General features: G+C 40.8%; 2 protein-coding genes across 2 annotated transcripts in view; one reads left to right on the forward strand and one right to left on the reverse strand.

Moving 5' to 3' along the window:
- LOC121862058 (MICAL-like protein 1) overlaps positions 1-8,933 on the forward strand; it is a gene marked incomplete at its 5' end in the record, with an annotated part of 81,602 nt that extends 72,669 nt beyond the window's left edge. Inside the window, 5 exon segments of the mRNA XM_042359988.1 lie at positions 183-568; positions 745-888; positions 5,032-5,392; positions 6,389-6,627; positions 6,719-8,933. Of these exon segments, the coding sequence (XP_042215922.1) occupies positions 183-568; positions 745-888; positions 5,032-5,392; positions 6,389-6,627; positions 6,719-6,921 (1,333 nt within the window).
- Positions 8,934-15,071: 6,138 nt separating this feature from the next.
- On the reverse strand, positions 15,072-15,407 carry LOC121862002. The gene has a single exon (XM_042359931.1). It carries the CDS (start codon positions 15,405-15,407, stop codon positions 15,072-15,074), a length of 336 nt encoding a protein of 111 aa, XP_042215865.1.
- Between the last annotated feature and the right edge of the window lie 5,891 nt (positions 15,408-21,298).

Genomic DNA, 21,298 nt, shown 5'->3' on the forward strand with positions numbered 1-21,298 from the left:
TAAAAAGTGAACTGTGGAATAAAGTGTTCTGAGATAGTATGGAACACTTTTCAAGAAATCTGTTAAAAAAGAAAGTTGGACAAGTGTCAGGTAGTTGTTCACCAGTGTGATTATATTGTTGCTAATGCATTATTTTTTTCTAATTCTTTTTGGAATTTTTACTTTTTCATGTATACTTTCAGCAACCCCTCCCAGATGTATCCTGGCAGTCCAGATAAAATACAGCTGAGCCCTGCTTCACTAGGTGGTTCTGCCACACGTAAGAAGATTATTGCCCCACCACTATCAACCAGTATAAGAGAGCTTTTTCCCCCCACATCACCCCCAGCTCAGCCTCACCCATCACCATCCCTCTCTCCACCTACACTGCATCCCTCTCCCTCCTCTCCCAGTGGCTCTTTGGCCCTTAAGAGGAAGGGTCGACGGGCTCCTGCTCCTCCACAGGTTGCTACTCCCAAAAGTGGCAGGGCATCCCCTACTGATTCCACTGCAGACACCCTGAGTATGGACACCATGTCTCTCTCTAGTATTGGTACTCAGAGTCAGGAGAAGCAAGTCCAAGAGGAAGGTAGGCTATGTTACTGCTATTGTGGGATGTTGTTGCTTATTATGTGGTTAATTTGTATAGGGATAAGAAGCCAATATTGGTAGCATGCTTAAGCTTCATGATTCGTGGATTCTTTGTCCCTATGTGATTATGGGCTGTAATAGCATGCAGTTGATTCTGTGCTTGGCCCTTACCAGACCAGGATGAGGTGCTGAGTTGGAAAATGCAGAAGGACATGAAAAACCACTCGAACAAGATGAATGGCACCACAGATCAACGGGTGCCACCGCCCAAACCCTCTCGGGCTTTCCAAGCTTCCCAAAATCTGACCCCTGTGACAGGTTGGTGCTTGCTTGCTTATATACTTATTTATGCTGTTGCTGTTGAGACCTGTGTGTTGGTGTTGTGTAGTGCAGATTTAATGCACAATTATAAATTTTCACTTTCAAATACTATACAGTGGTCCCTCGGTTAACGAACACAATTCGTTCCAGAGGGTCGTTCGTTAACCGAAAATTTCGTTAACCGAATCCATTATTTCATTGGGATATTGAGTAATTGGTTCCAGCTCACAGAAAAGTACATACAAAGTAAAGCCAAAAATGCATAAAGTCAGAAACACTCCTAAAATTCCCCTAAATCGCCCTTAAATCACTATACAGTATATATACGTACATATACACTCTTACTCTTAAATCACTACTGTAATGTGATACAGGTGATTAATTTTATCTCTTGTGCAGAATATATGACGTTTATATTCAACTTATCCGCTGTCTTGCAAGGATTCCAGCAATGCAAATTATATTCTCCTAACTTTAGTCTGAGATATTATATAAGATAAAAACTGTAAGCCTAAAAACCTGGCTGGGGGAGAGGGAGGGAGCGAGCAAGCGAGCGAGCAGGAGGTGAGGTGATAGTGTAGGGGTATGAGATGTTGGTTCACACTCAGGAAGGGATGGAGAAAGGAAACTCACAATGTGCTCACTGTATACATATTGTATTGGATGTACAATGCAGCTTGTTGCTGGGTAGGTAGCATGGCAATAAGTGTTGAGTTGAGAGAGCTGGTTGGTGAGGGTGCCCAGAGTGAGGGCACGCGGCTTGAGGGACGCCAAGGTCACTGGCGGGAGCAGCAGCGGCCCGGCTGGCGCGGAGGAAGAGGTGTTGCTTGCTGGTGGCACTGGGTAGAAAAGAGAGCTGGTCACAGCGGTGTCAGGCCTTATAAGGCGGGGGTAGGCGTGGGTAGATAGTTGACCCCCGCTCCGTGGGCAATGCAAATTATATTCTCCTAACTTTAGTCTGTGATATTATATAAGATATAAACTGTAAGCCTACTGTATAACCACCAAACCCTGGCTGGGAGGGAGGGAGGGGTGACAGTGACATGTTTCACAGTTAGCTCCGAAGGTCTAGTGAAGTACAGTATTTATTTGTTTATTTATGTCCTTTAGCTTGAGTTTTTGTTTTTTGCTTCTAAAATTTCATAGAAGTGACCCGGGAGAATATAATTTACATTGCTGGAATTCTTATAAGATAGTGATTAATTTGAATGTAAACATGCCATAGTTTGCACTAGATAAAAATTTTAGTAATCATTTTGTACATTATTTTGATTACATGTACAGCACAGCTTTGCCCTTAGGACAGTGTGTGCATGTAAATGAGTTTCAATAAATGAATAAAGTTACATATATCGAGCCAAAAATAATAGTTGAAAAACTTTATGTAGACAGAGCTCGGATGGCTAAATTTTAGAATGACCAATAATTTTAATATAAAAGATGCACAAATATTAAAGAGCACAATTTTCTTGATATTTACTCCACTGGAAACGAATGTAAACATAGAACAGATTATGGAATTACTGAATTGGCAGACTAGTCCATCAGCTGATGCTCACAACAAAATGTGTTTGTCTTAAGGATTTCGTGAACTAACTGTTCGGTTAACGAATTACCTTCCATAAGAATCTTCAGTTCGGTTAACGAACAAAAATTCAATGAACGAAATCCTGACGAACATCACGTTTTGTTGTGAGCATCAGCTGATGGGCTAGTCTGCCAATTCAGTAATTCCATAATCTGTTCTATGTTTACATTCGTTTCCAGTGGAGTAAATATCAAGAAAATTGTGCTCTTTAATATTTGTGCATTTTTTATATTAAAATTATTAGTGATTTTAACATTTATTTAACATATTGATAATATATGCAGTACAGGGAACTAGTTTTTTGTGCGCCCATCAGCCGCTTGACTCAGCCACAAGGTGTTAGTTGGGCTCTGGTGACAGTGGAGTGAACATCTATTTTGTTGGTGTCTTGAATATTTTTGCATTTTTCATTGAAATTATTGGTCATTCTGAAATTTAGTTAACATATTGATAATATTTAGTGCAGTGCAGTGTTGATTTAAATAAAATAATCTTGAATTACACCTAGTGAACTTAAAATTTTATTGGTGAAATTACTGCATCAAGCAAGGGTCCACTGAAAGGTGATTTCTCCTCCATCCCCACTTCCTTCTCCTCCACTCCCACTTCTAATTCCCATCATCATCATCAACCAGGAACCTTCTACATACACACCTCAAAGTAAGTGTACTTTACTGCATTTTTTTTTTTTTACTTTGTATGGACTTTTCTACAAGCTGGAACCAATTACCCAATATCCCATTGAAACAATGGATTCGGTTATCGAACGACCCTCTGGAACGAATTGTGTTCGTTAACCGAGGGACCACTGTACTGTATACCGTAGCCTTTCTCTGATAACCACTAGACATACTCATGTGACCATCACAGGTGCATGATACAAATGCGATAAATAAATGGATAGTTTCACTTCCCAAGGACATACACAATCTTGCCTCCTGTTATGTCTCCAGTCTTTGGTATAATTTTATTAATGGTGAAGAAGCTTTGTATTACTACTGTATTATACTGTGCTAAATACTAAACAAGGTTCTGCTGATAATTCTGTTCTCTTATCTCACTAACTTTAATTACAGTTTAGTTTTAAGGTGTGAAATATGGTTATAATTACAGTACTTAGACATTATAGAATATACTGTAGTAGCAATTAACAGTGTGTCTTACCACCCACTCATGGTCTCAACTCAGGCTACACATTGTGGTCTACTATTCCACTAATCATTATATATAACTTGCTTGCTTCATCCTCATATTCCTCTCAGTTATTTACCCAAACACGTTGACCTTCTCTCTCCTCTATCGTACTCACTAGAAGCCGTTATTGACTGCTTACTGTCGTGTTGTGTTAGACAGCGCGAGTCAAGTACTGCGTTGATGTCACTTGACGATCTTGAGCACTGTGGGGTAGTGTACTGTACTTGTTAACCATAATATAAGGAGATATTTTATATAGAACATCTGCCTTTAACCTTTTATGTTGTGACAGCCCATACTGAAGCTTACCTAGATGTGGAGGTTAATATGTTGGTGGTGGTGATGGGTGGTGGTGGTGGTGATGGTGATGGGTGGTGGTGGTGATGGGTGGTGGTGGGTGGTGGTGGTGGTGATGGGTGGTGGTTGGTTGTTGGTGGTGATGATGAAAGGGTGGTGATGGTTGGTTGGTGGTGGTGATGGGTGGTGATGGTGATGGTTGGTGGTGGTGATGGTTGGTGGTGATGTGATGGTGGTGGTTGGTTGTTGGTGGTGATGATGAAAGGGTGGTGATGGTTGGTTGGTGGTGGTGGTGGCGATGGTTGGTGGTGGTAATGGTTGGTGGTGGTGGTGATGGTTGGCTGGTGGTGGTGATGGCTGGTGGTGATGGTTGGCTGGTGGTGATGGTGGTGGTGGTGGTGATGGTTGGCTGGTGGTGGTGATGGTTGGTTGGTGGTGGCGATGGTTGGTGGTGGTGATGGTCAGTGGTGGTGATGGTTGGTGGTGGTGATGGTTGGTGGTGGTGGTGATGGCTGGTGGTGGTGATGGTCAGTGGTGGTGATGGTTGGTGGTGGTGATGGTTGGTGGTGGTGATGGCTGGTGGTGGTGATGTACGTCACACACTAACATCAGCATTTAGCTCCACCGTGTGAGAGGCCAGCAGGACAGACTGCCAGAATGTTTTACAGGTTGAGGGATAAAATACGGATCTTTGCCTTTAAAAAAAAAAGAATCGTAATTTATCAGAAAAAACAGGCATACTGTGAATCTACGGTACATAAATCATCATCATCACAAAGATTTTGTCACCTGTAGAATCTGGCCCAAACATTTCACATACTGACTGTCTTCATGCCAGTGAGTGTTGAAGAGTTCAGTAGTCTCACTTTAACATTTACAGAAGAATTGTCCAATACTGACTTTACTGTGAACAACATGTAGTGTAGTGGTAGTGTTTGGTAGACACTGAGGCAATAATACAGTACTTTGCTATCTAGAGCTTTGTGTCAGGTGTTCTTCACTGGGTGCAGATTAATATTAAGTCGAGCAGAAAGTAATGTCAGCTTGTAATTTGTTAACAGGCATTCTCAGACGACCATCTATGAGTAAGAGCGAGGCAGGTGAATGGCAGCGCAAGAAGGGTCCGGCCCCTCCCAGACCAGTGCCACAGAAGCGAGCCCTCAAGAAGCTTCCCATGCGAATTATTCAACAGGAACTTCAAGATATTGAAATCAAACAAACTGAACTTGAAAGACAAGGCGTCTTGTTGGAAACCTCTATTCGCTCTCGAACAGAAAATACACCAAACAACTCGGTGGAGGATGCAACCACCCCCAGTAGTGGTCCAAACAGCATAGAGGTAGAAGATATGATACTACAGCTGTTTGAGCTTGTTAATGAGAAAAATGAGTTGTTCAGACGTCAAACTGAGCTCATGTACCTGTAAGTAACTCCAGTTAGTATTAAACCTTTTTTATTAAGATTAATCCATAAAGCAGTGAATATGGGAAACAAAACCTATCTGGTGAGTTTTCAGACCAAACATATTAATTTTTCCTCCTAATAGTTCAATAAAGGTACAGTACATTTATACAAATACAGCTGTGTACATCACATTAAGTTGAGACACAACTCGAGTACTAACATATTTTGTATAGATTAAGTACTTGTTCAGAGTAGCATATGATACATGTATGTCACAGCTATTGAGGTTTGCCCTGTAAACCTCCAGGCAATGTACGACTCGAGTATTAAAAAAATTTGTAACTTCCTGTGACAGCTGTCACTTAATAATGAAAGATTAGAAGTCACAGTTCACTCTAAAGACATGGAGGTAATAAGTTGTAATGTCACACACCTTATGCTACACCAAGTTGTAAAACACCTTCCCTTAACAAAAATCCATCTGTCTGAAATCGCTCCTTGGTTCTAGGGTTGGGTTGGCCACATTGTGATAATGTATGTGATGAACTAATGACATTCTGTCATTGTGGAGTTCAGGGGAAACTGCCTTACCTGGTGCTGTGGATACCCACTCCACATAGCCCGAGTCCAATCTGTTGTAATAAACAATATTTCCTGGTATCACACACACACACACACACACACACACACACACACACACACACACACACACACCAAGAAACTATCATTATGACAAATATATACCATATTAAGACAATCAAAGTTTGCTCTGCCACAAACACTAAATTGGAAAAATAAAGTCGGGAATGCCTCACTCTGTTTCAGTAGCAGCAGAGGACTTAACCCCTTACCCAGATATGAATGCAGTATACTGTACATGTATATCAATAGTCAGAAGTTCAGTGTAAGTTTAAAGTTGTGTACTAATTTTATTTAATCTCTGGTTTACTCACTTCACTTACAGTTATGATATAAAGTTTGCAGCACAGGTATAAATCAGTTGATTTCTTACAGCAAGCGTGAAAAACGTTTAGAGGAGGAATACGTTGAACTGGAATATCAGATTCGGTGTCTAATGCTTAAACCGCCCTCTGAGAAGACCGAGACAGACACTACCCAAGAGGAAGAACTGATAGCACGGCTGGTGAAGGTCGTGGAGCAGCGCGATGAGATCATCAACTGCTTGGAGCTCGACAGGTTACGAGAGGCACAGGAGGACGAGAGCATTGCCACTCATATGATGCAGTACCAAGGTTGGTGATTCATGTAGCCACTTAATTTTATCGAGCAAAATAAAAACATTAATTAACAGAGTACAAAATTGATATTCAATTCTTATTTCAGAAAAACATATTGATGGTATTGAGAATGGTAGCAGTTTACAAGTCTCTCCCAAGAAGAAGAAGACACTCAAGTTACCTAAGAAGAAGAAGAAGAAAGAAAAGAAAGATAAAAAGGACACAAAGGCTGATGCTGACAAGGACATAGATGAAACTGAAACAACAGAGGTGAAGAAGAAAAAGAAGAAGAAGAAATGGCTGTTCTAACATTCCTGGAGTTGCCGGGAAACAAACTTACTGCTGAGAATAACTTGAAAGTAACAAATAATTTTGAAAAGAATAATTTACTTAGGATAGATTTCTTTTGATATTACAATCTTTCATCATCAAGTTGAGTTCTTATTGGTTAAAACATGTTCAGTAGTGACAATGAAACTTAACTCTCTCGACTGTGGACAAATTTGGGTCGTGTTATCACTTAAACTTCCATCGGGATCCATCATTTATTGCTGGCCAACCAGATTCTTCCAGAAAAGTTTAGGCATTCCAAGTTATCTCAGAGGAATTGAGATAATTTATTAGAATTCTTTTGTCTTCAGATATTCTTCATATAAGGATTATATTGGCTGTAACACAAGACTTAAATGTGATAAATTTAAAAAAAAGTCTCAAATATTTTGGATGTAAGATTCCTTTTGAGCCATTTTGAAAGACAAGATGTTGAATTGGTTTCTTATTTTGTAGATCTTTTAAACTGAATTGCTCATAGATTTTATAGTACTGTAGTCAAATAGGTTTTAGTAATCTGTACATAATTTTTAAATTATGAGAATTGAGGTCAGTTTGAAACTGTACAACATTAATTTCTCAATTAGGAAGAATAAACTTTTAATAACTATTGAAGATCTGAAATTGTGAGAGGCAGAGCCCATTACTGCCTTCCTTTCTCTTAGTAACTTAAGAGGTATGGTCCCTGCACATAGCATTTACATTAATACCAATGATTTCATCTTATAAATTTGGAACTTTTAGGTAATTTCATTAATGGCTGATTTGACTGTATTTCTGAGCATTTGTAGTTAATTCTATTGCTAATTTAATTGTCAGCATATAAAGGTAATAGTAATCCTGAGCCTGATTGTGGGAAGACGAAGAGAAAATTTAATTTACTTACACTGTAGATTCCAAGATGATAATATACCTGTACATTTGACAGTACCAACATGCTTACTAGTTAACTCAGGTACTGTCATTCTTCTTGCTTCTCCTGTATGTGATAGGGGAATATTCTTCTGTAAAAATGTAAACAAGTTCTCTACCACATGACATTTATACATTTATATGGTGTTGTTTATTACTGGTTGTGGAGATACATCATTATTAATAAGCAGTTATTGGTCGTATGATTTAGCTTTGTATAATTTAAAAAGTTAAATAAAAAATGTCTGGAGCAAGATAAGGACAATTGATACCAACTAATTATGAAATGAGTTTGATGCATCGGTGGTGGATTTCTCTTCGTATAGAGAGTTTTGCCTATGTTCAGTAAAATATATTTAATTACAAATGTAGAGAAATGCATTATAATTTGTTAAATCATTATACATATTTATTCTTGAATCATGACTTGTCTGCTGTTTACAACATCTAGTGTACAACTTCCTTCACAATGTTGAGCTTCCAATAATACTGTATAGTGTTTGGTTGATTCTTTTCCATCCATAAATCCTAGCCCTGTGTTCATCCATTCCATAAACAATTGTTATTAATACTATTTTATACCTTTTATACCCTACCTTCATCTACGGATAAGAGATTTTCTATTTAATTGTTAAATAAAGATTCCACTACTAAACATGTTCACTATGTAGCATATTTATTCACAAAGACAAAGTTTAACTTTTTTTGGTATACTGTAGTGGAATGTTAGGTCACATTGATTGTGGTGCAATTACCTTATACAATGTAACTTATTTATAATGCTTTATGCACTAGAAAATTATTTTATAGTAACCTTATAGCTTATGATCAGTGCACATTCTCAATGAATGTGAAAGTTAGTTCACTGCAAACACAAGTACCTAGTGTCTAAAATTTTAAGTGCAATAGTATCACCAGTTCATGAGAATGCAGCACATAATTAGGCTCGTACGTAATGAGTCTCCATATCCCGCATAATACATTGTTCTTATCAGCTACAGGGGATGTTTATGTATAAAGAAGCCCTTTTTTTATAGTAACTGGTTTAAGTTAGTGAATAAAGATTTAATTTGGTAGAACTGCAGATGCTTTTATTTTGTTGACCTCACAACGTCTATGTACTCGTATGTGTCGGGAATTCTGAATGTGCCCCAACGCGCCTAAACTCCCGACAGAATGTGGAATCAAATTTGTGTATTATTGATTTATATGCGTCAAATTTATTGATTTATTTCTTCTGTAAATATTTTGGACTTACTAATGTATACAGTAATATTGTTGGGAATTCTGAATGTGATGAGACAAGTATGAATTTTCACCTTATACACAGTGTTTTGGAAATACAGTCGTGCGCCGGTTAACGTCCTAGATACGTTCTTGGAAACTTGACGTTAACCGAAATGGACGTTGTCCGATCATCGCATAAACTTTTTATTTATACTTACGTGTATGTGGAATACTATATACGTACATATACACTTTTACTCTTAAATCACTACTGTAATGTGATACAGGTGATTAATTTTTATCTCTTGTGCAAAATACATGACGTTTATATTAAAATTATTCACTGTTTTACAAGGATTCCAGCAACGCCAGCAGATGGGAGAGAGAGAGGGTGGGAGCGAGCGAGGGGGCGTGGGGAGGGGAGGTAGTACGTTTGACAGTTGGCACAGGCCCAGGTCTAACGCGTGTATATTTATCAGTTCTTAGGTGACTAAGCTTCTCTCTTATAAAAAGCCAGTGAAATGACCTGGGTGAATATAATTAACATAGCTGGGATTCTTGTAACATACTGATTAATTTGAATATAAACATGCTATAATTTGCACTAGACAAAACAATTTTAGTACCGTAATCAAATTAATACATGTGCACTCCAGCTTTGCACTAAGAAATCTATGTAAATTTACCCAAAAATACAGTTGAAAAACTTTTTTATAAAATGTGCTACAGTACTGTACTGTACACTAATGTACAACAATTTTTATCTCTTGAGCAAATAATGTGACATTTATATTCAAATTATTGGCTGTCTTGCAAGGATTCCAGCAATGCAAATTATAATCTAACTTTAGTCTGAGATATTATATAAGATAAAAACTGTAAGCCTAAAAGCCTGGCTGGGGGAGGGGACTGACGGCTCCGCCACCCAGCGAGGGGTTGGGGGGAGGGGGTAGAGGTGATAAGTTTGAGGTGAAGGTCTCTGTGTGTTTATTTAACAGTCCTACTAAGCTTCTCTCATTTTAAAATGCCAGTGATATGACCTAGGAAAATATAATTAACATAGCTGGGATTCTTGTAAGATACTGATTTATTTGAATATAAACATATTGTAATTCGCACTAGACAATTTTAGTACCGTAATCAAATTAGTACATGTGCAGTCCAGCTTTGCACTAATTTATTTTACGTTTATTTTAGTATGGTGTGTGCATGTAAATGGGTGAAAATAAATGAAGAAATTTATGTAAATCTACCCAAAAATACAGTTGAAAAACTTTTTATAAAATGTACTACAGTATTGTACACTATGTACTACATTTTTTATATCTTGAGCAAAATATATGACGCTTATATTCAAATTATTCTCAGTCTTGCAAGGATTTCAGCAATGCAAATTATATTATCCTAACTTTAGTCTGAGATATTATATAAAATAAACATAAAGAAATCACCAGGATGGGAAGAGGGGGCGGGAGGTGAGGTGACAATGTCTGGCGTTTGTTTGTTTATTTATTTGAGATAAGATTTGACAGTTGGCGCTGAAGGCCTGGGTGTTTATTTATCATTACTTAAGAGTGACTAAGCTCTTCTCATAATTTTCCACCCAAACGACCTTGGTAAATATAACTTACATTGGAGGGATTCTTGTAAGATAGTAATTTATTTGATTTTTTTTTTTTCAATTTAAATTTTAATTATTTATTCCTTGATAGAGGAAGCGGGATCCTAGTGCTGTCACTTGGTACCCCTGTACCATAACACCAGAAGCAACTGGCCAGTGTCACAAGTATATACAGTCATCCCTTGCTTATCGCTCCTAATTGGGACCCCGCCGATAACGAAAGTACAGAACCTATGGGATTTATTCTAATTGGTTCACGCACCCATTTTACGACCATTTAGACCCACTAAATATATGTATAATGTTATGGTAAATATCATAAACACACATAGGCAGGGCTAGGTTTATTACAGTGATGAAAAGGGTACGCTTAATACTGTAGTCCACAAAACATGTAGCTATGCTTTTTTTATTTGGTCCCCCGTCATACGAGTCCGTTTTCTCTCACATCAGGACGTCTGGGTGGGGGGGGGGGGTTGGGGGCCGTGGACTTATATGCGATCGGAAGTTGTTCGGTCGGACGTTAACCGGCGCATGACTGTACATTTCATAATTCTTGGGGTGTATTCCTGAGACAATTCCAGAACAAAGTGTCGGAATCTGTATAGTTCCCAAGCTACAGTGCTTGAAAAAGGTTGTACTAGCCAACAAATTGAACTTTTGGGCCTAATGTCCAAAGGGAGCAAAAAGTGATATGAAGGTGAAACAAGAAAACTCAACCTAGACAATGTATGACTTTAAGGCCAGTTCTGAGTGGTTTGAGAGCTTCAAGTGTCGGGCAAATCTTCACAACTTGAAGCTGAAAGTGCCGAAACCGAAGCTGCGTTAGCCTTTCCAAAACTCCCAAAGGAGAAAATTAAGGTAGGTGGTTACTCTCCCAAGCAAGTGATCAACATTGACGAGATAGGGCTGTTCTGGAAGAGGATGACATCACATCCCTTCATTACTCAGGAGAAGACTGCACCCGGTGTCAAGGCAGCCAAGGACAGGCTCACCCTTTTGCTTGGTGGTAATGCTGAAGGTGACCTGAAGCTGAAGCTCATACTCATTTACCACTCAGAAAACTCCAGGGCTCTTATTGGTTTCTACAAGGATTATCTACCAGTTATTTGGCGCTCCAACCAGAAGGCGTGGGTGACGACAGCACTAGTGTAGAATTACGTGATTAGTTACCTCTCCACCGTGTGCAGGGAATATTGTTAAAAAAAACAACCTGCACAACAAATTCCTCCTCCTTGACAGTGCTCCTGCACCCACCCAGCATGGGAAAGTGACCAGACAACATTGAGCTGATGTTTCTGTCACAACCCATGGATCAAGGTGTCAGTCATTTCCACCTTTAAGGCTTACTACCTTTGGTGCATGATGTGGGAACTTGTTCAACAGACTGCACACAGCCAGACCAACATCAAGGAATTTTTTAAGCCGTTTAATATTAAGAAAGTGATCGAACACACCAACAAGTCTTAAAGGAGGTGTCGCAGCAAGCCATGAACGGCGTGTAGTGCAATATTTGGGCCGAATATTTACACGATTTTGCAGATTCAGCGATGTGGGAACAGTGCAACAGGACATTGTTAACCTTACCCAGGAGGTAGACAGGGAGGACGTCCAGCATCTGATCCAGTCACACAGCCAGGACCTCACCAATGAAGTACTGTACTCGAGCAGCTCTAGCAGCAGAGTCTTCATGAAGAGGAGGGGAGAAGCCAAAGGAACATCCTAAAAGAAGAAAAAAAAATTAACTTAAAGGCATTAAACATTAATTATGTGTGTGTATGGGAGCAAGCACTGAGGGAGGGAGGGAGTGAGCGATGGCTAGTGTTCCCTCGCCTTCCTCACTCGCTGCTCTGCCTTCTTTTGTCAAACAACAGTAATTATTATTTTTTTTTAAATTTATTTCTCGCATTTATTGGTACAGTACAGTAAAGCCTCCGATAACGACGGTTCGACCAATGACGATTCATATTTAAGACACTAGTTAATTTAGGACCCAATTCAATTTACTTCATTATTTTATTAGTATTTACGACAAAAATATACCCGGTAATAAAAATAAAATAAAATTACATTTTCATATAAGTAATAACTACCTGTAAATCCAGATATGTATTAAAAAAAATACTGTAAAAAAAAAAGAGGAGCCTTGCACAAAGAAGCTGCTGGGCTAATGAGTGGCATCACCAGTAAACAAGAGGCGGAGCTTGGCGGTCCCTTTGTTTTCACTCATCTGAACAGGAACAGGAGAAAATCTTTATTGGGTTTCTTACGACATTTTTGAGTCCCTATTCAACATGCGCAAGATAGCAAGTGATGGTAGTGCTGGTTGAAAAGCTAAAAGAAAGTGTATAAGCAGAATGAAGCATTAAAATTAACAGGGATGTGAAAAACACATAAGATCTCTACTTAAAGATGTATAATGAGAAAAGAAAGTGAAAGGTTCTTTAGACAACTTTATTACTCAAAGGCCTAAACCATCAACTTCAGCTACACCATCAAATTCAACATCACAAGCAGCTTCAACAACAACTTCAGGTTCACTAACAGTTTCAGCAACAGCTATGACATCTTTATGGCATGTTACCCTCAACTTAATGTAAATAGAATATTTTTGTATAATTGTGTGTGAGCAAGGCTGGTACTTGATACAATAAAAAAAATTTCTGTATATATGCAGGTATTTTTGCAGCTTAATGTGGGAGTTGCTTAATATTAGTGTCAGGTTTGTAGTTCCCTGGAATAAGGAGTTTTGACAGTCACTGGCTGGCCTTGGGAGCAGGAGGACGTCTCGGTTGTCAGTGACGGATACCTTTTTCAAATAGGGTTTAGTTGAGTATTATATTCAGTGCTGCTCTATTATAATTCATGGTGTGTAAAGTGCAATCAATTATTGTGCTGTAAGGTGGTTTATTGTTTATACATGGTGCCAATAATAGTTGTTTATTAAGGATTATGTTTATTCTTTATTCTCTTGATTTAATTTATCTTATGGAACCTACACATTTATTGTAGCTGCCCATTGAGCGACTGTGGGTTAATGAGACCCTTACACGCAGGACTCGATTGTTCTTTATTCGGTCAAAACCTGCAGAGTACAAATTACATATGTTACATCTGAGATAATTAATTCAATCGTATGTTCCATCACTATTAGCGACTACATATAGTATATATGAGTAGAGTAGGGTGTTAAACCATATAAAACTTACGTGTTTCTGGTCTAATGTAGGACTTATTAACTCCCTGAGTTGATAGGTAACTGGACGGATCGAGACTGTCTTCTGAACCCCACAGAGAGCAAGTCAGCCCGAGAGGAGGGCCATCTGTTTCACATTTAACACCCCAGCAAAGTTTGTCGTAAACACTCTGTCTCTCTTTCTCTCTCTCTATCCCTCTCTTTCTCTCTCTCTTCTAGTTTATCCTATTATGGCAGTAACATATCCTACTGTGGCGGTAACACTCCCCCTGTCGAGCTTGCTCGAAACCCATTGTCTGCCGAGAGTCTCACTCTCCGACTCCCTCCAATAGGCAGAGCTTTGTCACTAGACGTATTAACACTGAGTCCTTTGTCTTCACTTTGACATGCTGCACCAGGCCGTCATCACCTGGTACTGCCTCCAATACCCTTCCCAGCATCCAATGGCTCCTTGGGAGAGGATGTCCAGATATGATGACGATGTCCCCAGTGTGGAAGTTGCGGTGCGCCCTGAAGTGTTGCTGTCGCCTCCGTAGTGTCGGGAGATATTCTTTCATCCATCTCTTCCAGAATTGGTCTGCAATGAATTGAGCATGCTTCTGCTATGGACTGATTGCCTCCAGTGGGCAGGGTTCCCGAGCGCATTCGCAGTAGGTGAAGCGGAGTGAGTTTTTTTTTTTTTTTTTTTTTAAGGGAATTAGCCCACCTGGGCACAGGCCAAACGACCCACAACGGGCCTGGGGGCTCTAGGTCTCTCGGGTCGTCGGATACTGGGGTGATGGGCCTCCCGTTGACGATCTCTTCTACGGCACAGAACAAGGTGTTGAGTCGCTCGTCGTTAAGTACCTCTGTGCCCATCACCCCCTGGAGAACCTTCTTCACCGTGCGGATCTGACGCTTGGGAGGTCCTCTGCGGGATGTAAGCCTCGTCATGGCGTTGATGAATGAGTCTGTGTTCAGTGAGGTGAAGACTTCCAGGTGTATAGCTCGGGTGGCCAGACATGTAAACAAGCATCCGGATCCTTTCGCCCGGGCCCGGCCTTGTTTAACCAAAAAGGGACCAAACACAGTCGACTCCGGTGCAGGTGAATGGCCGATCTTCTGGATGTACCCAATCCTCTGGCAGGTCAGCTTGGCGTTGGTGGGTAGGCTTCCAACTGCTTCTTCGACAAATTACACATACGTGTGCTCGTGTCCTGAGTGGCCAGCCCTGGTCGAATGTACCTCCTGTACAATAAGTTCTGTGGATTTTGTCCCTGGGTAACAGTATGGGGTTCTTTGCTCTGGATGGAGAGCAGCACGCTTCAGTCGGCCGCCTACTCTGATCAGACCGTCTGCACCCAGGTAAGGTTCCAGTCTGCTTACGTCACCAGTCCTGAGAGAGTGTCCTCGTGGGGAAATCTCTTCCTTTGTATCAATTTTGAGACGACTAACTTCGCATCTTCTAATTCGCTGACCTTGAGTCGACGTTTTCGGTGATGTCTGTTCTTTCACTTCCCCAACTGCCATTCTATAAACCTTCTAATCCACGCTACGTTATTCAGAAGTCGATGTCACAAGGAGTACCTGGCCCATAGCTTATCGAAGGTACCCTTCCCCTGGTCAGCGTTTGTCGTCAGCACCGTGGTTTCCTTCTTCACCTCTGGGTCTCCGTCTGTGAGGTCTGGAATCCTCATTGGACTCTTTTGCCAACCGTCTTCTTCCAACAAGAGGAAAGCAGCTCCCCGAATCCACCTGCCCTTATCGTTGAGCTCTGCTCCATGTAGTCCACAAGTAGCGTCATCTGCTGTATTTAGTGCCGACTTCACGTGGCGCCATTGTTCTGCATTGGAGTCCTTGTGTATTGTTGCCACTCGATTGGCCACGAAAGAATGGAAGCGTCTTTCGGTGTTTTGTATGTACTGAAGGACATGGTCCTGGTTGTTATAATCATGGTCGTGGTTGTTATAATCATGGTCGTGGCTATTATAACCATGGTCGTGGTTGTTATAATCAAGGTCGTGGTTGTTATAATCATGGTCATGGTTGTTATAATCATGGTCATGGTTGTTATAATCATGGTCGTGGTTGTTAGAATCATGGTGCTGGTTGTTATAATCATGGTCGTGGTTGTTATAATCATGGTCCTGGTTGTTATAATCATGGTCCTGGTTGTTAGAATCATGGTGCTGGTTGTTATAATCATGGTCGTGGTTGTTATAATCATGGTCCTGGTTGTTATAATCATGGTCCTGGTTGTTAGAATCATGGTGCTGGTTGTTATAATCATGGTCGTGGTTGTTATAATCATGGTCCTGGTTGTGTTCACAGAAGAGGGTATTAGAAATAAACTGTCCAGGCTAAAGGTCCATAAGAGTCCTGGACCTGACATGGTGCATCCTAGAGTGCTAAGGGAGCTGTGCAACGAGCTTGCAGAGCCCCTGAAGATTCTGTTTTGTAAATGCCTGGATGAACAAATGGTCCCCAGTGAATGGAAAGTGGCTTATGTGAGTCCTATCTTCAAGAAGGGCGATAGGCACTCCACGAACAACTATAGACCGGTGAGCCTGACCAGCATAATATGTAAAGTACTTGAGAGTATTATCAGAGATGCAGCGATGGAACATCTACTACGAAACAACCTTGTAAAAGATTGCCAACACGGTTTTATGCCGGGGCGCTCTTGCTTGACACAATTGCTCAAGGTATTGGATATTTGGACCCATATTCTAGAACGGGGTGGTAATATCGACAATATTTACCTAGATTTTGCCAAGGCTTTCGACAGTGTACCCCACGAAAGGCTGAAAATCAAACTGGAAGGGTACGGAATTCGGGGAAATGTCCTAGCGTGGATAGAAGACTTTCTACATGACCGCAAGCAATGTGTGGTGATTAATGGCACGAAATCGTCATCTGTACCTGTAACAAGTGGGGTACCGCAGGGTAGTGTATTGGGCCCGCTGTTGTTTGTTTGTTTCATAAATGATATGCCTGACGTTGTACACTCCTCCATACAAATGTTTGCCGATGACGCCAAGTTATTTCGGGAAATTAAGAACCAAGCGGACTGTGAAGAGCTGCAGAAGGACCTCTGTGGGCTCCAGGAATGGTCGAAGGAATGGCTGCTGAGATTCAATGTCACGAAGTGTAAGAGGATGCACCTGGGGCGTACCAACGGTAAGGAGGCGTACCATATGTCCCAACGGGATGAAGAAAATGTACTAGTTGAGACTGTGTGTGAGAAGGACCTAGGTGTGTATGTTGACAATGAGCTGAAGTTCTCGGGCCATTGTGAGAAGAAGGTAAATCAGGCAAATAAATTATTGGGTCTTATAAGAAGGTCGTTCAGATATCTAGACGGTCCGTCCCTCGTGACGATCTTCAGGAGTGAAGTGCTTCCCCATCTGGAGTACTGTCACCCCATCTGGTCCCCGAGATATGCTAGGGACTGTCAGTTGGTTGAAAATGTTCAAAGGAGGGCCACCAAGCTGGTGCCTGCACTTCGGCATCTCAGCTACCCTGCGAGATTGGAGCGCCTGAACTTGCCTAGCTTATACTACAGACGGGCAAGGGGGGACCTAGTTGAGGTTTATAAGCATCTCAGGGGGCACTACTCAGTTGAGTGTCCTTACTTGGAGCTGGCGGACGCTCGCCCCACAAGGGGTCACAGCTCAAGATTGAAGAAGCCGCAAGTCCGGAAAACCGTGAGGGCAAACTTTTTCGGAGTGAGGGTTGTAAACTCTTGGAACAATCTACCAGAAAGTGTTGTGACGGCACCGAGTGTGAGCTCTTTCAAGAGAAGACTTGACCAACACTGGAGCGGGTTCAGGTACATTCAGGAGCCGGTGCATGCCCAGTATTTGCCAACAGTGCGTGACAGAGACGTGACCGATCGCCCGGGCGGCTAGCGAGCCGACCTTTTGGTGAAGAATATAAAGGAAAAGAGTCGTGACCGATCGCCCAAGCGGCTAACAAGCCGATCAGTGGCGAAGAGGATAAAAGTAAAAAAAAGTAAAAGTTATAATCATGGTCGTGGTCGTGATACTTTCAGTATCTAATATGCTATAAGAAGAAATAGAATAAAGGTTAGAATAATTAATTAAAGAAATTTTCGCCATAAGGAGAGGTTAAAATCATAAAAAAAAAATTATTATGAATCACCAATGATCATCCCAAGAAAAATTATATTATGAAGAGAAGTGAACTTGATTCTGGTTATATTAGTCACCATCTACGTTAGTCAGTTTGAGGCCCATTTCACATGACTGACCGACCATCGATGTTCTTTCCGCTCGAGGGTGTTAGTTTTCAATGCGTCTTAATATTTACGCTGGTGGATATAAGACCTGCTACCTTCACTGACGGAGCTATGGTCAATTTGGTGCTATTCTTGTTTATAAATGCCTTCTAATCTGTCTCAAGTCTATCCACCCTGTCTATTGCCATCCCAACTGTCTGTTCGTCTGCGTTGTGTTTGAATGTAAGCCCGTCTGTACTCTTTGTGTGGTCAAATCTGTCTGTCTTATCCGTTGTTGGCGTGTGTCTGCCTGTTTGTCTAATGTGAACCAGTCAGTCAGCTGTCTGTCTGTCATGTTAGTTGCCATATTGTCTATTTGTGCAGGTATGAATCTGTCTATTTTTGTCAACCTCCTGTCTGTTTCACTGTCAATATTCACCCTGTGTCTATTGTAGTCATCTTTTCCATGCATTCCTGTTATTATCTTTTTATCTCTTCTCTTTTTCCATGTACAGTCACCCACAGGAATGAGTATACACTGTAGCTGTTAGGTCGTCTGGTAACGTTGAAACTGCGCATCCACACGCATGATGAAACTCGGCTCCCCCCCACCTGTTATCTCTAACTATTTTTTGTTTCCCCTTCTTCATTCTTCTATTTACTCATCTTCCTTCCTTTACTAATGCAAACAACATAAACAAAAAGTAGGCTAAGAAAAAAGTGGGGGAAGGAGGAGGGAGCCATACGATAACTGCAATTAACTGCAATCGTGGGCTGACAGCGTCCAGCGAATGAGGGTGTGCCAAGTCCGTAGACTTGCATCGTTTTCCAGCATAAATAAAATGGTTATGTAATGGTTTCCTAAAGAAACCATCGATATGGGACCAGGTTTGTTCCACTCTTCGAATTTTTTGCGATTTTTCCACCAAGTTTGATGAAAAACGATTGTGCCGTTTCGGCTACCCAGAACAGACACACACACACGCCTAGTCCTATAGTATATTTGATTCCTTCTTTCTGGCTGCCTTGCTTGTAGTTTTGTGTAGCACCATGATAAACTGTAGGAACACAATGGTGTACCTTGATTAAGTCAGGAGTGGATAACAAAGAACAACTAAGGGTTTTAGTTGGAGCATACCTGGTTGAAACATACCATTTGGAACATACCTGGTAGAAGCATACCATTCGGAACATACCCGGTTGAAACATACCATTCTGAACATACCCGGTTTGTCGCGATCCCACTACCCTTTATACTTGGGGAGTGAATCCTACCCCAAGTTATTAACAAATAAAGGTACAAATAGGGAACACGGCAATAATTATCTCCACCAAAAACCTACTCAACTAAATGTACTTGAAAAAGTAAGAACAGTTGAAATAAGTGAATCACAAAAGGGAAGATAATTAATTAATTCGATTTATGTTTTAAAGGGAGTAATGACTAGCAAACAAGAATTTAAGGGAATAAGTAATTGTATAATAAAATAAGAGTGATGCCGGAAGGGCGAAAATATACTGTAAGGAGTTAGACCAAACAAATATTACTTAACATTACTATATTACACAAGACATACGAAATATATATATACAACAATCACTACAAAATGATTATCCCTACCAAACAGGAGATACCTTACCACCAGGATCCCTTCCTAGGCCTAACTAAACGTGTCACTAATACCTGATACCCCTAGGGCATTGCAGAAGGCTGGATAAAGCACTAGACAAGGGTCAAGGCTAGAGAACGAATGGACACGTCTAACCTATGCCACGGATTTTCGCTACTGGGGAGCGTGGGCACGCCGAGCAGCGCGTCTCATCTCACGTGATCCAGACATTTGCTAGATATTTTATATAATTAATTAATACTCTCTTGATTTGAACTTAACAGAGTAAGACAATGATGCATATTAATAACATACATAAATATACAATTAACCTAAGTAACTAAGAACAATAATAATATAATAAGTACAATTAACAATTTATTAATAACTTGTATGAAATGTAGGAGTGAACATATGCCTCACGCTATGCGAGTTCCCGAGCGCTATAGGCACGTGACACCTCCCCCAAAAAAGTGAGCTTACAACTAACTGGAAGCGAAAATGGATATACAGCTACACAGTGAAAGTAATAACTAACACAATTGGTTTAAATCAATATGAAGCAAAATAATTCATAATATAAACACAAGGTACTCAATGACAATAAAACAAAAAATAATTTGCATATAGACATAGTTACTAAATAATCAGACTCGAGAAAGTGCATCAGCCAACACGTTCTCTTTTCCGCGGATATGGGAAATGTTCAAGTTATAGGGCTGAAGTGATAGAGCCCACCTCAAAAGTCTTTGGTTGGTATGTTTCATCTTGTCAACAAAAGTAAGTGGGTTATGATCAGTGAACACTTAAATGGGATAAGCAGTGCTGCCAATATATACTTTGAAGTTTTCTAGTGCCATGATCAGTGATAAAGCCTCCTTTTCAATGGTGGCATAGTTTCTTTGATATTTGTTAAATTTTCTAGAAAAATAGCACAGCGGATGAAGCACTTGATCACTCTCACCCTTTTGCAGAAGCACAGCACCGGCGCCAATTTCACTGGCGTCGACATGGAGAGTGAACTGTTTCTGGAGGTCAGGTGCAAGTAGTACAGGAGCATTTGCCAGCAGGGATTTAAGATTCTCAAAAGATTCCTGGCAAGCCGTAGTCCACTTGAAGGTTTTCTTGCCATTCAGCAGGTCAGTCATGGGAGAGGCAACGGAGGAGAAGTTTAGACAAAAACGGCGGTAGTACCCCGCCATACCCAGCAACCTCATCACACTCTTCTTATCGCCTGGCACTGGATACTGTTGAATTGCCTCAATTTTGGCTGCTATAGGCTGGACTTCCCCTTGTCCGACCACATGCCCCAAGAAAGTGACGTGGGCATGGCCGAACTCAGTTTTGACGAGGTTCACCGTCAGCTTGCTTGCAGCCAGTACGGAGAAGAGGGCTTGTAGACGACTCATGTTATCTTCCCAGGAACTGCTGAAGACGATGAGGTCGTCTAGGTAACAGCGGACACCTTCCAGACCAGACGCGATGAAATTCATGAGGCGTTGAAAGGTTGCAGGGGCGTTCCGCATACCAAACGGAAGGACTGTGAATTGGTACAACCCCTCAGGAGTGAC

Source organism: Homarus americanus, unplaced genomic scaffold, assembly GCF_018991925.1.
Source record: "Homarus americanus isolate GMGI-L3 unplaced genomic scaffold, GMGI_Hamer_2.0 scaffold25013, whole genome shotgun sequence".
NCBI classification, from domain to species: domain Eukaryota; kingdom Metazoa; phylum Arthropoda; class Malacostraca; order Decapoda; family Nephropidae; genus Homarus; species Homarus americanus.